The sequence below is a fragment of the Cnephaeus nilssonii genome, assembly GCF_951640355.1.
Source record: "Cnephaeus nilssonii genome assembly, chromosome: 2".
Lineage (NCBI taxonomy): Eukaryota > Metazoa > Chordata > Mammalia > Chiroptera > Vespertilionidae > Cnephaeus > Cnephaeus nilssonii.
In genome coordinates this window covers 99,888,219-99,908,564 of record NC_137073.1, presented here as the reverse complement: position 1 = coordinate 99,908,564, position 20,346 = coordinate 99,888,219, and the positions used below count along the sequence as shown (strand labels likewise).

The 20,346-nt window shown below is 42.8% G+C and overlaps 1 protein-coding gene across 1 annotated transcript in view; it reads left to right on the top strand.

Annotated features, from left to right (window-relative positions):
- The window catches only part of OTULIN (OTU deubiquitinase with linear linkage specificity), a 33,616-nt gene extending 13,982 nt beyond the window's left edge, over positions 1 to 19,634 (top strand). Inside the window, exons 3-7 of the mRNA XM_079791375.1 lie at positions 215 to 309; positions 4,423 to 4,566; positions 10,559 to 10,684; positions 13,285 to 13,554; positions 16,199 to 19,634. Of these exons, the coding sequence (XP_079647501.1) occupies positions 215 to 309; positions 4,423 to 4,566; positions 10,559 to 10,684; positions 13,285 to 13,554; positions 16,199 to 16,393 (830 nt within the window). The 3' untranslated portion in view covers positions 16,394 to 19,634. The remainder of the gene's footprint in view (positions 1 to 214; positions 310 to 4,422; positions 4,567 to 10,558; positions 10,685 to 13,284; positions 13,555 to 16,198) is intronic.
- Positions 19,635 to 20,346: the final 712 nt, after the last annotated feature.

Genomic DNA, 20,346 nt, shown 5'->3' with positions numbered 1-20,346 from the left:
GTGTGATAAAGGAGACCGGTTGGGAGACCTCTGTGGTTATCTAGGAGCGAGGGGATAGTGGTCTGGATCAGGTGGTAGGCAATGGTGAGATCCCAGATTTTTTTGGAATGAAATGAGAAAAAGTAATCCCTGCATAAAGAAGTACCGTTGTTCTGATTTTGCTTTTTTTTTTTCATTATTTCCTCCTCTCTGCTTCTGTTTGACTCTTTAACAGAACCTAAATTAAGTGTAGCTCCTGAAATGGATATCATGGACTACTGCAAAAAAGAATGGAGGGGAAATACTCAAAAAGCTACATGTATGAAAAAGGTATGACACCTACATGCACATATTTCAAGTCTTTCAAATAGTCTGTCATAGGTAATTATTTAGTGTGTCCTTTTATATTGTTAGACATTAATTATGGCAATTGCTATTACACTATGTAAATATTAGTGTTCTGATTTTAGAGATAAGGAACAGCTGCCAAAGATAAGGGACTTTTTCCGAGTCCCAGTATTAAAATAGAATCATCAGTTTTTTAGTAACATGATTTCCTTGAAAAACACAGAAATGACTGCTGTTTAGAGTTGGGCCAGCCATTGCTTGTCCTCTTGGAGTCATTTGGGAATGCCCTTCTGGCCTGGTGAGGTAAAAGATGTCCTATCCCCTACTGTTGCCACCTGGGTTTGGTTTCATGCCCTCCAGGCTTAGGGGCTGGGCCCTACTGCACTCCCCATGCACAGGGATCTGGAACTCCTCCCCTTATTTAGGGCGTCCCAGGACTTGTCCCCTCCCAGCACCATTGCACAGATTGGTGACCCTAAGGTAGTCTCCAAGGCTGTGGGACATGCGATGGTCCTATTGTGACTGGGCTGGCTCGTTGCTCAGGTCAGATCCCCTGACTCACTCCTACTGCACAGCCAGCCGAACAGCACACCATTGCTTGCCCTTGAACGTGTCCTGAATCCAACATTCCTTACTAGTGTGAACCATGCAAAATTGCTACCATTCGACAGTTGTGAGCTGCAAAAATGAGTTTCAGTCTAACTCTCCCACCACCTCTTGTAAATTCTGGGTCATATCTCCTGCTCATTTTTCTCTTGGGTTTATTTACATTATGAATTTGAATGCACTTCTTGTATACTGGAGATAGTGATCTATTATACTTGGTAGATATTTTTCTAATATATTTTTTTGTTTGTAACTATTGTTTAGTATTTAAAATGTTTAAATAGCCCTAGCCGGTTTGGTTCAGTGGATAGAGCATCGGCCTGTGGACTGAAGGGTCTCAGGTTCGATTCTGGTCAAGGGCATGAACCTTGGTTGCGGGCACATCCCCAGTAGGGGGTGTACAGGAGGCAGCTGATCGATGTTTCTCTCTTATCAATGTTTCTTAACTCTCTATCCCTCTCCCTTCCTCTCTGTAAAAAAATCAATAAAATATATTAAAAAAATAAAATGTTTAAATATTTGAATACATTTGGTCTTTTTCTCAGAGCTTGTTTTTGTAGACAGTATTGCACATCTTTCAGCAGGCAACTCAGCTGCCCAGGCCTGCCCGGAAATGAGCTAATCGTAACTCAGAGTGTAGCTGTCACTTTTCAAGCTCTGAGAGCAAATGTCAGCTCTGTCCCCTGCAGGTGTGGACTGCAGGCTCTTTGTGTCTCAGTCCCTTGTGAGAGAACTCAATCAGGAAATACCGGGACTCTCAGTTCCTGCCAGCGGTGAAGGGTGAAGAACATCTAGATTTGTGAGGCCATCTGCTGAATGTGCATATCAGCCACTCATAGATTTTCTAACAACCTTCACCTGGTATCAGACTGGATAACCAGTAGGCCAATATCTAAACAACACAGGCATAGCTCATTTTATTGTGCTTTGCTTTGTTGCCTTTTTTACAAATTGAAGATTTGTCGCAACCCTGTATTGAGCAGGTGTATTGATGCCATTTTCCCATCAGGCTCAGGTGATTGTTAGCATTTTTTTAGCAATAAAGTGGGGTGGTTTTTTTTTCCTCATTTTATTTTTTTTCAGTTTCAGTTTACATTCAGTATTATTTTGTATTGGTGTCAGGTGTACAGCATAGTGGTTTCACAATCATATACTTTACAAGTGTTCCCCTGATATATCCGGTATCCAGCTGGCACATACATAGTTATTACAATATTATTGACTATATTCCCTATGTTGTACTTTATATCCCTATGACTATTTTGTAACTACCAATTGTGTTTTTTTAATTAAGGAATATACATTGCTTTTTTAGGCATAATATTATTGCACACTTAATAGACTACAGTGGAGTGTAAACATAACTTGTATATGCATTGGGAAACCAAAAAATTCAGGTGACTTGCTTTATTGAGATATTCACTTTACTGCGGTGGTCTGGAACTGAACCTGTAATATCTACTAGGTATGCCCATATTTTTTCATCTTCCCCAGAAATACTTTCACTGACTTATAATTTTATTATATGGCCTCATTCTCTTTAAAGGATTTTTCTAACAACTGGCACCTGAAAGTCCATAATTGAAGATGACCCCTAAGTTATCCAAATATTCCATATTTTGGAACTCATGCTGAAATCATTTCTCTGTCATTTTATTTCAAGAAAAAGATTTGACCCTGTAGTTGGATTTTTCAGGGACCAAAATTGAATCAAAGGCACATCATTTAGAAAAACGTCGTCACATCAGGACTCGTGGCCATAATTAGAGCATCTGGGGCCTGATAACAGCTTGGGTCTCGGTTCTTTTATTAGTCCTCATTTGTCTGTTTGGGTATTCTTTTGGAGATGTGTATAAATCCAAATTTAATTTTGAAAGTTTGACTCACCTCTGAAATAGCGTGAGTAATGTATGCATTTGGAGAGGTGCAGTTGCTGTTGAACAAGCCATCGTGAATATTCAAGGTAATTGAGGGTCCACCATAGGGAAGAGATGCACATTAGTAGACAGAGTCTGCTTGATGGACCCTTATCTGTCACAGTGATTGGACCACTACCTAAAAATGGGACTCTCAACATTTTGTTGTAAAGAAGTACTTTCATACCCTCTAAGAACACTGCCCTGTGACTTGGACCTTGAACACAGCTCATGATGAGGGTGCAGCACTTGGACACAGGGTGGCTGTCTGCGTGGTGAGAGTGAGACTCCTTTCTTTGAGTGAATGCAGGGTAGGAAGCGGTCTCCAGAAACTGTCGAGGAAGAACGGGCCAAGCGAAAGGATAGACAGGATCAAAGTGAGCGAGTTGGGGAACACTGAGGTTGATACAATGTCTGAGCAGTGCCCAGCCAGCAAGATCAGATCATCAGAGGCCTGTGGACCGGTCACTAGGATTTTATAGTGTCCTATTGTAGAGTATACTTCAAAATATTCCATTTGAATGCTGTTTTTGAGAGCATGTCACTGAACATTTTCATTTCCTCCTTTCACTTCCAGATTGAACAAGAATGACAAATCCACTGTTAAAATAGTATTACAGAATTATCCAAGAATTAGACTTTTTAAAATGTGCCATGAAATTTGGGGGTTTGGGGGTGTGTGCGTGTCTGTATGTGTTTTAATACAGAGATACAAATGTAGTACCTCTTTCTCTTCTTTCCTATCTTCTCATTAAAGAGTTTAGGGTCCATTTAAATACAGATTAAGCCCTTCAGAATTATCTATAATAATAAAAGCATAATATGCTAATTAGACTGGACAGCTGAACGACCTTCCCGATGTCATTCCGGATGTCCTTCTGGACGAAGCTGCCATGGCGGGGGTCGAGGCAGAGGCGGTTAGGGGCGACCAGGCAGGCAGGTGAGCAGTTCAGGGCCATCAGGCAGGGAGGTGAGCAGTTAGGGGCGATCAGGCAGGCAGACAGAGTGGTTAGGGGTGATCAGGCAGGGAGGTGAATGGTTAGGGGTGATCAGGCAGGCAGGCAGAGTGGTTAGGGGCGATGAGGCAGGCAGGCAGGTGAGCGGTTAGGAGCCAGTGATCCTGGATTGCGAGAGGGATCCCGGATTGCGAGAGCGTGCAGGCCGGGCTGAGGGACCCCCGCTTCCCCCCCCCCCCCGCATGAATTTCGTGCACCCAGCCTCTAGTCAATACATAATTACAATTATCCATACATTCAGTTATCAGTACATAAGTGTGCAACAATTGCTTAGGAAGGGACATATAACTCCAACTTTGAGAGTGGTTAGTATTTTAATAATACTTGGTGTATTATTTATATGTTACAGTGTATTGCATCTGTTAACATGCTGATATTTTGTACAGTAGTAACATTTGTTAATATCTTTTGATTAATAAAGAAAGAATTAGAATGTCTTACATGAAGGACTCAACCAGTCTTGTTTCCAGTCTTTCAGGGGCACATTTTTCCACAGGAATAAAACTCTCCCTGAAGTTAGTAACAACCATTTTGAATTCTTTGATGCTTTCACCCAGGGCTACGAAGAGGTATCTCAGAAATTCACCTCCATAAGGCGAGTCCGCGGAGATAACTACTGTGCGCTGAGGGCCACGCTGTTCCAGGCCATGAGCCAGCCGGCGGGGCTGCCCTCCTGGCTGCAGGACCCGGAGCTCACGCTGGTACGCTGCTGCTGCAGGTTTGCGTCCGTAATGTTTCCAATCGTTTCTGTGAGAAAGACTTCCCTTTTCTGCCTGTGCTCTGTGCTAGCCCAGCCTGCAATATGACGTCAGCATGTGGGTTCTTTGGGTTTTGTGTGGTTGGGATGATTTTGCATAGTAAAAGCGACCAAAAATAGTATTTCCCAGAAGAGAAAAATGATAAAATTTATTTGAACAGTTGAGCTGAATTAGTGAGCAGGTGTTAAGAGTTTGTAAAGGAGCAGTTTGGTTTCCGTGCCGGTGCTGAATTAAATGGAGTGTATATTGGTCTTTCTGAGAACCTGCTGGGGTTTTAGGGTGCTCATTTCTGTAATTCTATCACCAGTTCAAGAAACTAGCACCCTCTGTGCAGTGTTGAGAGGATTGGCTTCGTAGGTGGTTGAGTAGCAGCACTAGAAGCAGGTGATTGATGTCACCCTGGGAGGGGCTTCCTGGGAGGTGAAGGTCGGGCATCTGAGATGTGGTAGTGACACCCAGGAAATCATGTCTCATTGTGTCGTGTGTCCACACACATCAGATGAGGTCACATCATAGGTTGGGTGATAGAATACCCCAAAGTGTTTGGTGGGCGGGAATGATTGAGCAAAACTGACAATAGGGCATAATTAGAAAAAATAATTAGACAAAAAATTAGAAAAGTCTTGTGCTTATATTTTTTTAAAAAGCAAAAACAAAACTCAAAGTGCTAGCTGTGGGTATCCACCTTACTGGCAACTTACGAGGGGGAAAAGGAATGAGGATCTTAATTGATTGCAAGCCCCACATAAGCCCGCGTGACGTGATGGCCGGCAGTGGTAGGGGAGTCCTGCTTTAAAGGTGCACTTCCATCAGCGACAGCCCATCTTGGTCAGCTCCCACCTCAAGGAGCAAGAGCAACTCTGTGCCATTCCTCAGAACAGATGGGAGTGTGACCACGACGATTCATCTCATTTTGGGAACAGTGAGGAGCTGGGGTATTTGAAGTTGAAGGGGCCTAGAAGAAAGAGGATTTTTAGCTGCCAGCTAAGCTAATTAGAGGTCTGTTAGGTGGATGAATGATCACATGCCCTCAGTGGGCAAAACCAGGACCAGTGGGTGGAGGATACTACCTGTCCATCCTGTGATTATCCATTTTATAAACCGATATAAATCAGCACACCTGTGTAAACTGTGAAAGCTATTTTTTTTTTCTAAGCAAAGGTATGTTATCTTAAGCAGGTTACTCAGTATTAGCTTATTGATTTTTTTAAAATATAGAAACAAAAGCAGTTGATTCACTAGGCTGTTTTGTCCTTTGCAAATCATGACATTTATAGGTAGTGAAAAATTTCAGAATTGCTGATTACTTGGCAAAAGCATGCCTGTGGCTGGCTATAAGACACTTAGGGAAGCAAATGTGAGTGATTTCACTCTTTTTTTGCTTTAACTTCAGTATTTGACTGTCATAATTTAATAGATCGTGACATAAAATCTTCCTTGTTTTAGGCTGAGCCTTTTTCTTAAAGGGCTATCTAAATTTGTGGATTTAATTGACATAATGAATTTGAATTTTTATATTTCCCAAGAAACTCTGGTATAGTAGTGTGCTGCATAATTAAACATATAAAATATGCCCCATGAAAGTAAAGCATAGTGTCCCTTTTATTTTATTGACAGGATGCCTGTAGGTATTAAAAGCAGTCAAGGTGGGTTGTGCTTGCTTTCTGATCACCATTAGAATATGTTGCGTGAATGAGCAATGGGGCTTTAAGATGGTTTTCCTGATTTAATTTGAGTCATGTGGAAATAGTTTTTAAATTCTCAAGTGCTCTTCCCAATTTCTTCCCTTTTCTGTGAATATCTGCCAACAAATACAGTTTCTCTCTTGGAGCATAATCTGATTAGTTAGTTGGTCACAGTGGTATTATTGGCATTATTTTTGTCATGTAACCTTTATTGAATGCCAAGAGGCCCGTGCCACAGAAGAAGCGCCTTCTGCCTGCCTGTGACTTTAGTATTTAAGTTTATTAAACTTTCGTTCTGTTAATGCCAGCTAAAGAAATGACTATTCTTTTCTTATTCTCCAACTAGAAGACTTGTTCTCCTTTTGGCTTTCCAACCCCCAGCGACTTTCCTTGATTTGAGCACTTTTTACAGGGTCAGTTTTGTTGATCGCTTGAGCAGGTGACAGATGCACCACATGCTTCATATTTGAGGTGCCAGAGCAGGAAGGGGTACCAGACTTGGTTGTTGCACTTGACCAAGCTATTTTCTAAGCACCTCCCAGTTGTCCCTCATGCTCTCCGAGGATCCCATTGCACTCCTGTTCTCACTGACAAAGTTGAGTGAGGGAGTGGGTGGCGCAGCGTGACTGGAAGATGTTGGGGTGGAACTAAGTGCGTAGACGGAGGGGTGGTGAGGCCTTCTGAGGCTGGCAGTGCACCCAGGGGTGTTGGGGTACCTGGATCACCTTACCCCAGAAATGGGGTCTCTCCATCTCTAGGAACTACTTGTGTAACTCTATAATAAGTAAACGTCTTAATATTTATTTGTTAACACAGATGCTTAAGACAAGCAGATCAAGTGAAACTTAAATAATTCGCTGGCTACAAAACAAAATCTTACAGAGGTTTTGGTATGAAAGTGAGTGTGACCATTTACTCCCCATCTTCCTGATATAGCAGAATAACTTGTATTGTGTCACATTAAGTAAAACTCTGCTTGCTGTTAGAACTTGGTATAAATTATTTGTGTTAAAATTGGGTCATCTTGGTATATTAAATACTTGGACCAGGCCCACAATAAGTCTCTGACAATGGATCTCTCTCAGTTTACCCTGATCCTTGCTCTTTCTGAAATACCAGGGGCCTCTTTTGACCACTACCCTGTGTCCAATGACAGTCCTATGGCCTGGCCAGTTGATGGCACAACACCTCTGGTTATTGTGTGTCCATTGGCCTTTTACAAGTCCTGGCCACATGTGGGGACACCGAAAGGCTGCCCCGGCAGGCAGCTTAGAGGGAATCTGGTGTTAGCATTATTAGGGTCTCCTGACTGCACTGGCTTAAGTAACCCACCTCCTCAGCTTTTGGGGTCAGACAGGTCCTGGGACACCTAAGTTTTTGTGTGAACCCAGAACCAGCCTCAGCCCACGGCTGTGCTGTGCTAAACATCCCTTGACCTTAGTGTACATTCCATCAAGACTGTGTGAGCCCAGGGAAGCCGTCTTTTGTTACCAAGGAACACGTGCCCTTTCGCTAGTTGTATTGAAAGGTGCTCCCTGTTGCATTTTGCCCTCTTCCCTCTCTCCTAGAACAGGACATGGAAGGGATGCGGGAGAGCTGGGCTGAGAGCCCCTCCCCTTAGTCTGATCTCAGTGGAGAGAGCCTGGACTTGGCTTTCTGCCTGTGCTCAGCTCCTCTGGCCTCGCTCCTTCCCCGCCTGGGAGGTTAAGCTTTGTCCTCACTGCCCCTCGGACAGTTCAGCTGTCCCTCACCTCCTGTCCTTGCCTGGGCTCCCTATGTGTTGTTTCTGCATCTGTCAGATCCCAGTTTTGGTATTTGACCGCAGTCAGATTACCTCACAACCTTGGAGGTGCTTGCGTGGCTGTTCTTAAACTTGGAACAGGGCTGGGTCCCGGAGAGGTGGTGTCCTTCAGGGTAGTCCTTTGCTTTCCAAGTTTTCTAAGCTTTAGAATGTCTCTGAGTGGGTGGGACCTGTGGCAGTGTTTGCTTAGAGTGGGTTAGACTCTAAGGTATATTGAAACTTATTTTATGAGTTAGTTTTAGGGATGACACATTTTTATTTGTTACCCCTTTAATCATGGTGTTGGTTTCAAGAATTATAGACTTGTTAGAGAAAACAGGGTGTTTTTATAATTCAGTCACAAATTGAATTATACTTAAGCTAATTACCTATTTTATTCTTAAATATATCCTATCATTATTTCGTGTTTAAGTCTTGTTTCTTGCTCAAATTTATAACAGAAGTCCAGTCTCTTAAGGTGCAGGAGAAAAGAATGGCTATTTATGTGTTCTATGTATTATGAGCCCTGAAAGCACTTAAAATTATGTTCACTTTTTTCTTCTGAATAAATAATTCCAACTCAATTTTTTTTCTTTGTAGTTGCTTTTTCACACCTTATTTTTTGGACTTTCTCCACTGTCTCCTAGAACTATGCACCCTGAGTTGGAGGATTGTTCTAGCAACACTGAGCAATACCTGGAAGGATTGAGGAGATGGACTTTTATTTGGGTTTCTGGCTGCATAGTTAGATCTTTGGGGTCTCCTGGGTAATTCAGCTGAGTGTTGTGCCTGCTTTTTAGATACCTGCACAGTGTCCCGTGATGCTCAGATGGGCTTATGGGCTTCCCTTTACTCGGTTCCCAGCTCACATCTGTGTAGCCAAGATTTTCTGCTCACTTGCACTTCTCTGTGCCCAGTTGTGATTTCAGCTTGTTGCCACTTGAGGGCATTTTAGGTTCTGGATGAAACTGAGAACCTAATTGAAGGTTTGCAGCAATGCTGCCCACATGCTGCCAAAATGCAGGACAGTGTGGGCACGGAGCTGGGTGGCTTGTGGGTGGGTGGTCATTTGTCATTATGATAAGCCCCTTATGAGTGAGTGGATGAGCATCACTGTGGGAACTGCAAGAGGAATTTACATCCCAATGGTGGTTTTGTTTTTTGCAGAGATGAAACCACCTTTGTTTTACATGATTGGTATAGACTGAGAAGGTAAAACTGGAATTACCATTATGAAAGGGTAGGCAGGGTCTTAGATTCTGGAAGAATTGAACATATGGTCTCATTAAAACTATTTATGCCCTAGCCAGTTTGGCTCAGTGAATAGAGCTTCAGCCTTTGGACTAAAGAGTCCTGAGTTAAATTCCGGTCAAGGGCACATGCCCGGTTGCAGGCTTGATCCCCAGTAGGGGGCATGCAAGAGGCAGCCAATCAATGATTTTTTCTCATCAGTGATGTTTCTATCTCTCTCTCTCCCTCTCCTTTCTTCTCTGAAATCAATAAAAATATGTTTTAAAAAACCCATCTATTTATAACTGTTAAACAAGCTCAGGTTCCACATAGGATGTTGTAGGAATTAATTATTTTTTAATGATCTTTTGACATGGAGGTGAACTTTTTTTTCCTCTCTAAATTTTATAGCAGTGACACGACATGCCTGTGCCCAACCTAATAATATGGATTTTTCTCCTGGCACACCGGAGACTGTTGGGAGAGTGAGTTCCCATGCTGTCATCCATCAAGTTGTGTCCCATCTTGCCTTTCAGACTCCTGATTTCACTGATGATTGGTGGGAAATTACAAAAGAGAAGCAGACAAAGTATGAGTTCAGCTGCCGCCATCACAGCTCCCTTAACCCCTACTTCTTATTCTCAGTGCTGTTTTTTTATCTTACTATACTAAGCATTGGAACTAGATACAATATTGCTTCATTGAATATTAAAACTTTGAGTATATGTATTAATATCAAAATTAGGTTTTGTTTTCCTAGTCAGGAAGGGAGCTGGTTTTTACTTTATCCTGGACCATCTTACAAGTCCTGGAGCCCCTTCCAGAGTCAGGCAGTATGGAGTGCTAGGGAGGCTGCCAGAGACCCAGCAGCTGGGTGGGTGGTCATTTGTGAAGAGGCTCCTTCACGTACACTCACAAAGTGCTGTGCAGGGTTCCTGGCTGGGGTGGTGCAGGGTAGATTGAGCCCCTGTATCTCAACCCAAACCTTCATTTTACTCTAGCAGTCCTCCTTAGGGCAGTACTTCCTGGGTTCCTGACTTCCAGGTTTAGGTGATTTCAGCCTAAACCCACATGACAGGTTTGCAGGGATTAATTCTGGAAATGAAGGTAGGAACACTAGTGATAAAGAAATGGGAGAAAGAGAAGGACAAAGGGCTTTGTGGTTTCTTACAGCTTGGTTTGTGTGATGGACTTTTTGGAAGGTTAATGTTCTTTGTCTCTCTGTTTCTTCATACTCCAGTTACCAGAAAAACTCATAAGCAAATACAGCTGGATCAAGCAGTGGAAACTTGGATTGAAATTTGAGGGGAAGAGCGAGGACCTGGTTGATAAAATTAAGGAGTCCCTCACTTTACTAAGGAAGAAGGTTTGGAACATGTAATTTTCTTTTTTGTGAAGTGCAAAAGCTCCTGCTCCTAATTGCCCCAGCAGACCATTTTTTTCTCTTGAATTTATTGGGGTGACATCCTACCTAATAAAATAGTAATATGCAAATTGATCGCACCTTTGCTATGCCAAGCCACGCCCACCAGCCAATCAGGGCGAATATGCAAATTACCCAACAAAGATGGCAGTTAATTTGCATACGCTGAGGGAGGGAGGAGTGAAGACTGAAGACAACTTAGAAGGAAGAGGGAGGAAAAGCGGAAAGCAAGGTGGCTGCCAGAGGGAAAGCCCGGGCGGGGCGGGGCGGGCGGCAGCGGCACGGGTGCAGGCGTGGGGGCCGCAATGGCGGTGGCAGCGGCAGCGCACGCGGCCGCTTGCAGGATTCTTCCTGCAAATGGGCTACTAGTTGGTTAATAAAATTATATAGGATTCAGGTGTATAATTCTATAATACATCATCTGTATATTGTATTATGTGTTCACCACCCAAGTCAAGTCTCCTTCCATCACCATTTATCCCCCCTCAGCAGACCACTTCTTAGTCCTCACTTAGTGGATTACCAGACGTTCTTGGCTGGTTTTTAGGCAAAATAATTTTGGACGAACACAAACTCTTCCTGTGAGGTCTTTGGTAAAATTGAGAAATATCAACATCAAGTATTCTTGGAGGAGATGATATGTTTAATGACTTAACTGTCTTAAAAGGAAACCATAACAAATATAGTCTTTGTGCTAAGTCATACTAACAAGTTTCAGTGATACATTTAGTCCATATTTTTCTTTTAAAAAAATGTTTTTTTTGAATTGAGAGAGAGGAAGGGAGAGGGAAAAAAAGACAGAGAAACATCAATATGAGAAAAACATGGATCGGCTGCCTTCTACATGCACCCAACCAGGGATCAAGTCCAAACCCTGGGCGTGTGCCCTGACTGGGAACCGAACCAGTGACCGTTCAGTGGTGCACAGGATGATGCCCAACCAGCTGAGCCACACCGGCTAGGGACAGTCCAAATTTCTTATCATAGTATCAGTGATATGAATTCATGCCCCATTAGACTTTCAGCTTCATGAAAGACTGTTCATTTCTTTATACCCAGTGCCTAGACCTGAGCCTGACACATAATAGGCATTCGGTAAATACCTTGTTGAGGGATGAACTGAGGACCTGACTTCCTGGAACCTAGTTTGGCTTTGCAATCATAGAAGTATTTACTGCAAAATACTCTGTCACAGGAACACTAGTGATGAAATGGGAGGACAAGGAAGACAGAGGGATTCCTTTGTTCTTGCATGATAAGCAGAGCACAGGATTTGTGGGGGTTGGAGACCTATGCTGACCAGTCCCCAGGTCAGTGGAGGGTTGAGGGCAGGGCTCTGGCCCTGTAGGAGTGAGTGAGAAGTCTCTTCAGTTCAATCACTTGTGATTTCCTTCTTATCTCTTTTAAGTTCTTGTGAAATTGCAATTTTTGCTTTTTTTAGGTGTATCTAGGGTAACTGGATCCTCGTTTTGGGGAATGTTTAAGTGCTTCCAATTTACAGTAATGTGAAAATTATTAATAAACTGAGCTACATTCCCAGCACTTTCTATGGGCCAGGCCATACACTAAAAGTTGTATTTAATTCTTACAACTACCAAGGTGATGTTGCTATGGTTATCCCATTTTTACAGCTGAGAAAACTAAGGCCCCGAAGTTGGTTAATACCCTGCAAAAGCCATCGGCTGCTTGGGTGAGGCCTTCATTCCATCCTGACTCTAGAGCTAGGCTCTTGACTGGCAACTTGTCTACTTCTGGAAAATGAGGTGTTCCAGCTTTCATCCCACTTGTTGGAGAGTCCTGTGATGCTGTCATTACCATTAAAATTTACTCTTGGATTTAAAATTTTAATGGGTTTTCAGGAGAGCGGTAGTTATTGGTGAATCATAAGGACTAGTTTTATATTGGCATCTTTTATTCTCATTTACTTTAAAAGTACATGTATTTATGGGGTTTTCTTGTTCACATAAAGAGTGTGCCTATTTTAGCTGAATACCTGACACTGCTCTATTCTTAATTAGGAGTCACTTAGAATTTCCTGAATTGATTTATTCATTTGAAACTTTTAAGAGGTTAGAAGGTTAAATTTAGTAAACTAATATTTAGGAGATCCCCTAAGCTTCCTTGCCCATCTTCATTTTTGAAGGTTTCTGGATAACTGTACCTGTAAGCCCCCTTACAGAGAGGAGTAATTTTAGCTCTTCTTCACAGCTTCACACCCAGGACTCACACACGCATGTTAGGTCTTCCATAAATATTTCCGATTGATTGAGTCTCATTACCTGTGAAGTTAGGGTTCCAAATTGCCATTCCACAGTCCCAGTGCTTCTCCTTAGTGCATTGTACTTTTGTTTCAAATTAATGGGACAGAAACTGAATAAGGATTTTGTGTGGTCTAAAGAGTAGTACCATTGTTTGAGCTGGAAACTTGAATGTTGTGACCCACGGTTGCCTACTTTTGAAAATGATTTTGTGCTCAAAGTATGGAAGTATACCAGGGACTTTTAGAACAAAAATGTAATTATTATGTAACTTTTTTATTGCAGTGGGCAGGCTTGGCTGAACTGAGAACTGCTGAAGCAAGGCAGATAGCTTGTGATGAACTGTTCACAAATGAAGAGGAAGAATATAGCCTTTATGAAGCTGTAAAATTTTTAATGTTACACAGAGCCATTGAACTGTATGATGATAAAGAAAAGGGAGAGGACGTACCATTTTTCTCTGTGCTTCTGTTTGCTCGGGACACATCCAGTGACCCTGGACAGCTACTGAGGAACCATCTAAATCAGGTGGGACACACTGGTGGCCTCGAACAGGTGAGTTATACCTTTGCGTATTATCCCAAAACACCAGCATTAACCATCAGACATTATCTCATAGTGCTTGGGTGTCAGGAATTCGGGGGCAGCTTAGTGGGTGACTCTGGCTTGAGGTCTCAGGTGGTTGCAATCATCTGAGGACTTGACTCGGGTTGGAGGATCCATGTCCAACATGGCTCACTCACCTGGCTATTGGCAGGAGGCCTCAGTTCCTCACTGGTAGGGGGTAGTTCCTTGCCATGTGGGGCTTTATATAGATAGGGCTCACACCATGGCAACTGGCTTTTCTCAGAAAGTAATTCAAGGAGAGAGTCGGGAAGAAGCCACAATGCCTTTTATGATCTAATCTTGGAAGTCACACCCCATCACACTTACCCATATTATATTTGTTAGCAAGTCACTAAGTTCACCCCTCTTACAGAATTGTGAACCTATTTTAGGACCAACATGGTTATCGCAGCCTGGGCTTGCTTCTGAAGGTGGTAATGGGATCAGTATCTTTGGATCTGGTAGTCTAAAAAAAAAAAAGTCATGTGAAGGGTGTTTAATCTTGGCAGCTGTAGCTGTATTAGCTAGGATCCTTTAAAAATAGAAATGGGGTCACCTTAGCCAGGAGAGCGCAGCCTGCTCTTGGATCTTTTACACAGAGACCCGGTGCAGTACTGTCCCAGGAGGCAACAGTTGGCTCACTTTGCACTCTTGGTCTTTGGTGGGTTCATTACGTTGCCTTAAAAAGCTTAACGTCTTTTTTTAGTTGAATAGCCAGCCACTAAAGTCGCATTAAGGCTATCCTTCCAAAGTGCTTCCTTCCTTCTTCCATGGCTGGCTCTTTGGCTTGCCTTTTCCTGGTCTGTCTGAAAGAGCAAAGATGATGGTCATGCTGGGTCAGGCAGGATTGAAGATAATTATTTTAAAAATAATCTGTACTTGTAGTATAAGTTACCTAATGTCTCCTGAACAGTAGCAAGTACATTGCAGTGAAAAGCCTGGTAGAGCGTATTTTGCATGTTAGGCTGAAGTTAGTCCTTTCTGGGTCTCCACAAGGTCTGCTGTTATGGAGAAATTTTTAAAAACAGCTTTACTGAGATAATTTACCTACCATAAAGTTTGCCCTTTTAAAGTATGCAGCTCACTGGGTTTTTAATATGTTTACAGAGTTTTGCAGCTATCACTGTCTAATTTTAGACCATTTTATCACCCCTAAAAGAAACCTCATACCCATTCTTACTCCCCCCAGTCCTAGGCAGCCAGTAATCTACTTTCTGTCACCTTAGATTTGCCTACTATGGAGAGAGTTCATATAAATAGAATCATAAATCATATAATATGTGGTCTTTTTTGACTGGTTTCTTTCGCAGCTTAGTGTTTTTAAGGTTCATAAATATTGTATCATGTGTCAATTCTTCATTCCCTTTTATTGACAAACTAGAGGCCCAGTGCATGATTGAATCATGCATGTGTAGGGTCCCCTACACACTTTTGATCGCGGGGGAGCTGGGTGCTTGTCTGCTGGTGCCGGAGCGGACAGGCACCCAGCTCCCACGCTTTCGCTTTCGATCTCGGGGGAGCTGGGTGCCTGTCCGCTGGTGCCGGAGCAGACAGGCACCCAGCTCCCCCGCTTTAGATGGTCTGCGGTGGGATGTGAGCTCGCTGCCCCAGAGGCCCCTTCTGTTCCGCAGCACAGCCATGGCGCAGATGCTGAGCTCGTGCCGCCACTGGCAACACGAGCTCAGCGTCCCGCTGGCCCAATCGGCTACCCCGGCCACCCCGAGTCCCGCCCCCCTGCGCCTCCCACTGGCCCAATCGTGGGTGTAGCAGAGTGATGGTAATTTACATATTATTATTTTATTAGGTAGGATACTATTCCATGATATGGATATATCGCATTTTGTTCATCAGTTGATGGATATTTGGTTCATTCCATTTTTAACTATTCTGAACAATCCTGCTATGAACATTCATGTGCAAGTTTTTTGTGTGGACATATGTTTTCAGTTCTCTTGGGTATATACCTGGGAGTGGAATTGCTGGGTCATATGGCAGTTCTTTATTTAGTGTTGAGGAGTAGCTGTATCATTGGTCATTCCCACCTGAGTGTTTGAGTCCCACACCTCACATAACATACAAGTAACCATTTTAAAGTGTACAGCTCAGTGGCCTTTAGTACATTTACCTGTTGTGTGACCATCACCTGTATCAAATCATTTCATGCCCGAAAAGAAAAACCTGGTAAGCAGTCACTCCCCACATCTTTTGTCGTTTTGATTGGAGCCATTCTAGAGGGTGTGACGTGGTATCTCACCATGGTTTTGTCATGTGCATATTGGCCATTTGCCTATCTTCTTTGGAGAACTGTCTGTTTGGACTCTTTGCTCAGTTTTTAAACTGGTCATTTGTTTTTTTATTGAGTTGTAAGAATTGTGATAAATTCTGGTTACAAGTCCCTCATCATACATGATCCATTCTTGGTGATTTGCTTGTTTACAACGACCATATGAAAGAGGGCTAGGGCTAGGTCCATGGGGAGGAAGAAGGGTTTTGGCTTAGCCGGCATGGCCTGGGACACCTGGGATGGAGTGGGAGGTAAGTGGCATCTTTTAGGGTGGCTGCCCTTCACTTACCCGTTTGTTCTCCTCCCCAGATTGAAATGTTCCTTCTGGCCTATGCTGTGCGCCACACCATCCAGGTGTACCGGCTCTCCAAGTACAGCACTGAGGAGTTCATCACGGTCTACCCCACAGACCCACCCAGGGACTGGCCGGTGGTGACCCTGATCGCCGAGGATGATCGGCACTACAACATCCCCGTCAGAGTGTGTGAGGAGACGAGTTTGTGAGAGACATACACCCGGACAGCCTGGCAGCAGGGCCAAAGTGTGCGGGCAGCTCCTCAGCTCGGGCCTCGGCCTGCTGGTCTCTTAGAATGAATTACGTGGACTCTTGGACCCTGTGAGCCAAGCTGGCCTGGGATGTTCTGAAGACTAGCTTCTGATAATGAGTTAACCAAGTTTTCTCCTCATTTATGATGCAATATGTTTTAGTGGGACCTTTCAGAGCCACATCTGTTGGAAGGTGCACCATCTTTTCCATAAAACAAATAACTTTAGTATCAGGAGAATGTGTTCTTTTTATCTCAAACCAAACTTTCTCTATTAGTAAACTGGCTTTCAATTTTTTTTTTAATAGTAATTTTTTTGTTTTGGTGGTAATGGGTCTCTGTGGTGCCCTTCCTATGCAGTCTGCTTACGCGGTATAATTCTGGGATGGAGTCTGCTAATGGCACAGTCTCAACATCCTCTGATAGTCTTGGCAAGCAGTGATTGGGATTTACATACTAATTAAAGCTACCTTAAACAGATTATTTAATAGAAGATTGAGAATTGGTTTTTTTAAAGGCTGGAGAGGAGCAGGAGGGAGACGATGGCACCTGGAAATCCTTGCTCTTCGAGGACATGACCAGTGTTGAGGCCGCAGCCACACCAGGTCTGGTGCTGGGTGCAAGTGGTGTGCTTTAGTGTCAGGCTGTTTATTACTCTGTGGCCCATAGGTTCACTATTATAGTCAGAACAGAGCTCAGATCTACCTGCGTTTTTAGAGGAGGAAACCAAGGCCAAATGACCGCAGGCACTCATCTGAGTTTAGGGGTGGGATAAGCTGGATCCAGGTGTTCCTGTGCCCTTTTCCTGCTATTTTTTAGGATGTTTCTATTGCCAAATTCGCCTGCTGGCAGTATCTCAGGTTTTTCATGAGTTAGTTTAAGCAGAAGTGTGTACTAAAACAGTGCAAAAGTATGGCTATGCTGCATCTGCCCCTGATTTGTTTTGGAAAGCCTGAGGGAGGCAGTGTTCTGGGCCATGAGCAATTGTCTGCATGGTGACCGGATGGTAGTTACGGGGCAGCCTAGCTGAGCGTGGCCTGCATTAGGACTTGAATTGTCTACGTGAGGCGTTGACTGTGGACACTGCTCACAGTAACCAGACATGTCACTCTTTAGGGTTGTACCAGCAGCACCTGAATTGGCTCAGCATTAGTGGAGGTGGTGTTTCCCTGAAGCACTGAGCTTTATTTTAGAATAACTTAAATCTTCATTTGGTGCAGTTTAATAGTATATAAGCTCTCTAATCTGTGTTTTTTTCAGAGGGGCGAACCTTTTTTGAAAATCTAAGTTTTGCTTTCATTTCAAATTCTTAGTTGAGAAAACTCAGAGGCTACACAAAACTACACAGACTGTTACGTTAGTATTTTCCCCATGACCGCGTCAGTACTAGTCACCACGTTTTGGTAGATGCTAATTCCCTGAATCAAATTCTGCTCTAAATGTGTGTGGATTGGAGAGGCTTGTGTTTTTCACTGTGAAATGCAATGGTGCCTGGATAGGAGGTGCCTAGAAGCCAAGTTCAAGTAATAATAATGACTTCTTGTTGGCTTCGATGCTTCATTTTAGTATTTGTAACATAACAGGAAATACATACCATTTCATTTTTGAGTATTTTTAAAAGCGTAACTTCAAATGTGTAGGTTTGAACAAGGCAGAAGGGTCTGTGTTCCTCTGACCGTTAGTTCATACCCACCATTGAATTTTAACAGTACTCATGATCATTTGTCTTTGAATTTTGAAAATAATCTAATCTCAGTGAACTTGAACTGGACTTCTGGGCAACTTAATTGTTTACATTTTATACTTTTTTCTTGTTTCTATGTATGATATTGTTAAATTGTGGTCTTCACTCCTACACTGATAAAAATTCAAAAAGGTAAGTTTAATTGGTTTTCTGTCCCAAGGCCTTATTTGACTCTGCTCTGAGACATCGTCCAGGCTTAGCGGGGTCACAGCATAAGAGGAGCAAAGCTGTCCATGAAACAGTGCTTCAGGAAATACAGATGATTGGCCAACTTTAAAAATAACATCTGTTTGTTACAACATGCAACTTCAGTTACTCAGATTCCTAATTCCATTTCTCATTCCTGGTCTTGGGCTGGTCAGTGACATGAGCAGAATAAAAATGGAATTGAGACCAAAATGGATTCAAGAGAACAATTATTTAGAAGGACCTCTAAAATGATCAAGTATCTAGAAGGAAAGTTAGTGGGAACTGCACTGTGCTTACTGTGAGTTTATTGCAAGAGTTCAGAGATTTTGAACCCCATGATTTTGGCAGAAAGATGATCTCCACCTTAAGCAGGCATGACTTATTCCTTTGAGCTCATTTAAGGTACATTTAAATATTAATGGTACATAAAAAATTAATAAAGAATTTCTGTGTAGCAAGTTCCATGGCATTAGCTTTGCTCCTTCAGAATTTTTTCTGGCTCCCCTCCTCACCTGCATATACAGCTGTTCATCTCACCCATACACCTGGAACGGTGATGTCGGCAGTGGAGAACATGAGGCCAGTGTGTGGTTTTTCACTTGTGATCTAGACGTAGGTGGAATTTGATCCGAAAAGCTTGCAGTTCCTCTTCCTTCGAATACGGCATATCCTTCGATACGGCATATCTGAAAATGTTTTAAATGCACAGAACAAGACTGACCCTGTTTTCTTTATATAGCAATTTCTACTTTTATTATACTGTTATATATTCAGTTAATGCCTGATGAAATTTTTCTTTGATTAAGAAAAACAGACATTGCCTTTGTGTTCTTTCATGAGTCTTACCAGGTAAAATCTCGGGCCTCATGCACTAACACCTCTGATGGGAGAAATGGCCTTTGCAGGTTATATGCTTGTTTTCTTTTCAGTATTTTTGTTTTAAGAGGCTGTGCTAGTCCTCCTGCTCTCACCCTCACCCCCACGTACTGTTTTCTTCCAGATAATGACTGAAGTGCTTATGGAAATGACATCATTGCATTGAATGATATAGCGCCTTTACCATCAGCTTAGATGTAGGACTGCAGTATTCTTCCTGGCTGTTCTCCTTTCTGATGTTAAAAAAAGTTAGATTATCTTCTTTTCTCTCTTTCTTAAGCAACACTTTGCAGGTACTCCCCCTTGAAAGCCAGAAAGTTATTTTCAGAAGTATATACCTCCAGGGCATCTCACTTGTAGGCATACATAAAAATAAATGCCTTTTTAAAAGATCTGTGACTACTGTGAAGTGAATCTGAAATGTGTGTGAAAGGCCTGGAGTGTCCCCAAATAGTTTAGCAGAAGCAGAGTCCAATGTCAAGTCATTTAAAAATGGCCCAAGGAACTGTACAAAGTGAACTGAAGGAGGACTGATTTTAGATGAGAAATGCCACATAGAAACGAAGTAACATATGCCCTGCAGACCTCCTGGGCTTAAATTATAAAAGAATACAAATCTGAAAGAGGGGGAGGACTTATGTGGGTGGATTCTGCAAATTCCTTTTTCTAAAGTTTATTAATTCCCCACGTAACAGAAGAGTAACATTTAATGCCTTTGGGCAACCTCATTGGTGATCTCTTCTGAGGGGTGAGAGACCAGGGAGCCAGTGCTGAGTTGTACAGAGAATAAAGACAGGCACCTCTTTTAAACATTTGTGTAATTCTATTTATAACCTGGAGCCATGGAAAGCACAAAACTAAACTAATTTGACTCCCTGCACAGCACCTTAGTGGCAGTAGCATTGGGAGCAAGGTGGGCTCGCCATGCCCAGGAGGGGTGTGGTATGTGCATGCAAGCACATACATGTATATAAATGTATGTGTGCTGAAGTCACATAGTGACTGTCTTATGTTAGGAGGCCTACAGCAGGGGGCCCAGCAGAATTGGGTAGGGTGGAGGGGAGCTGTCCCATTTGTATTTTTTTCATGGTAAATTGAAATTT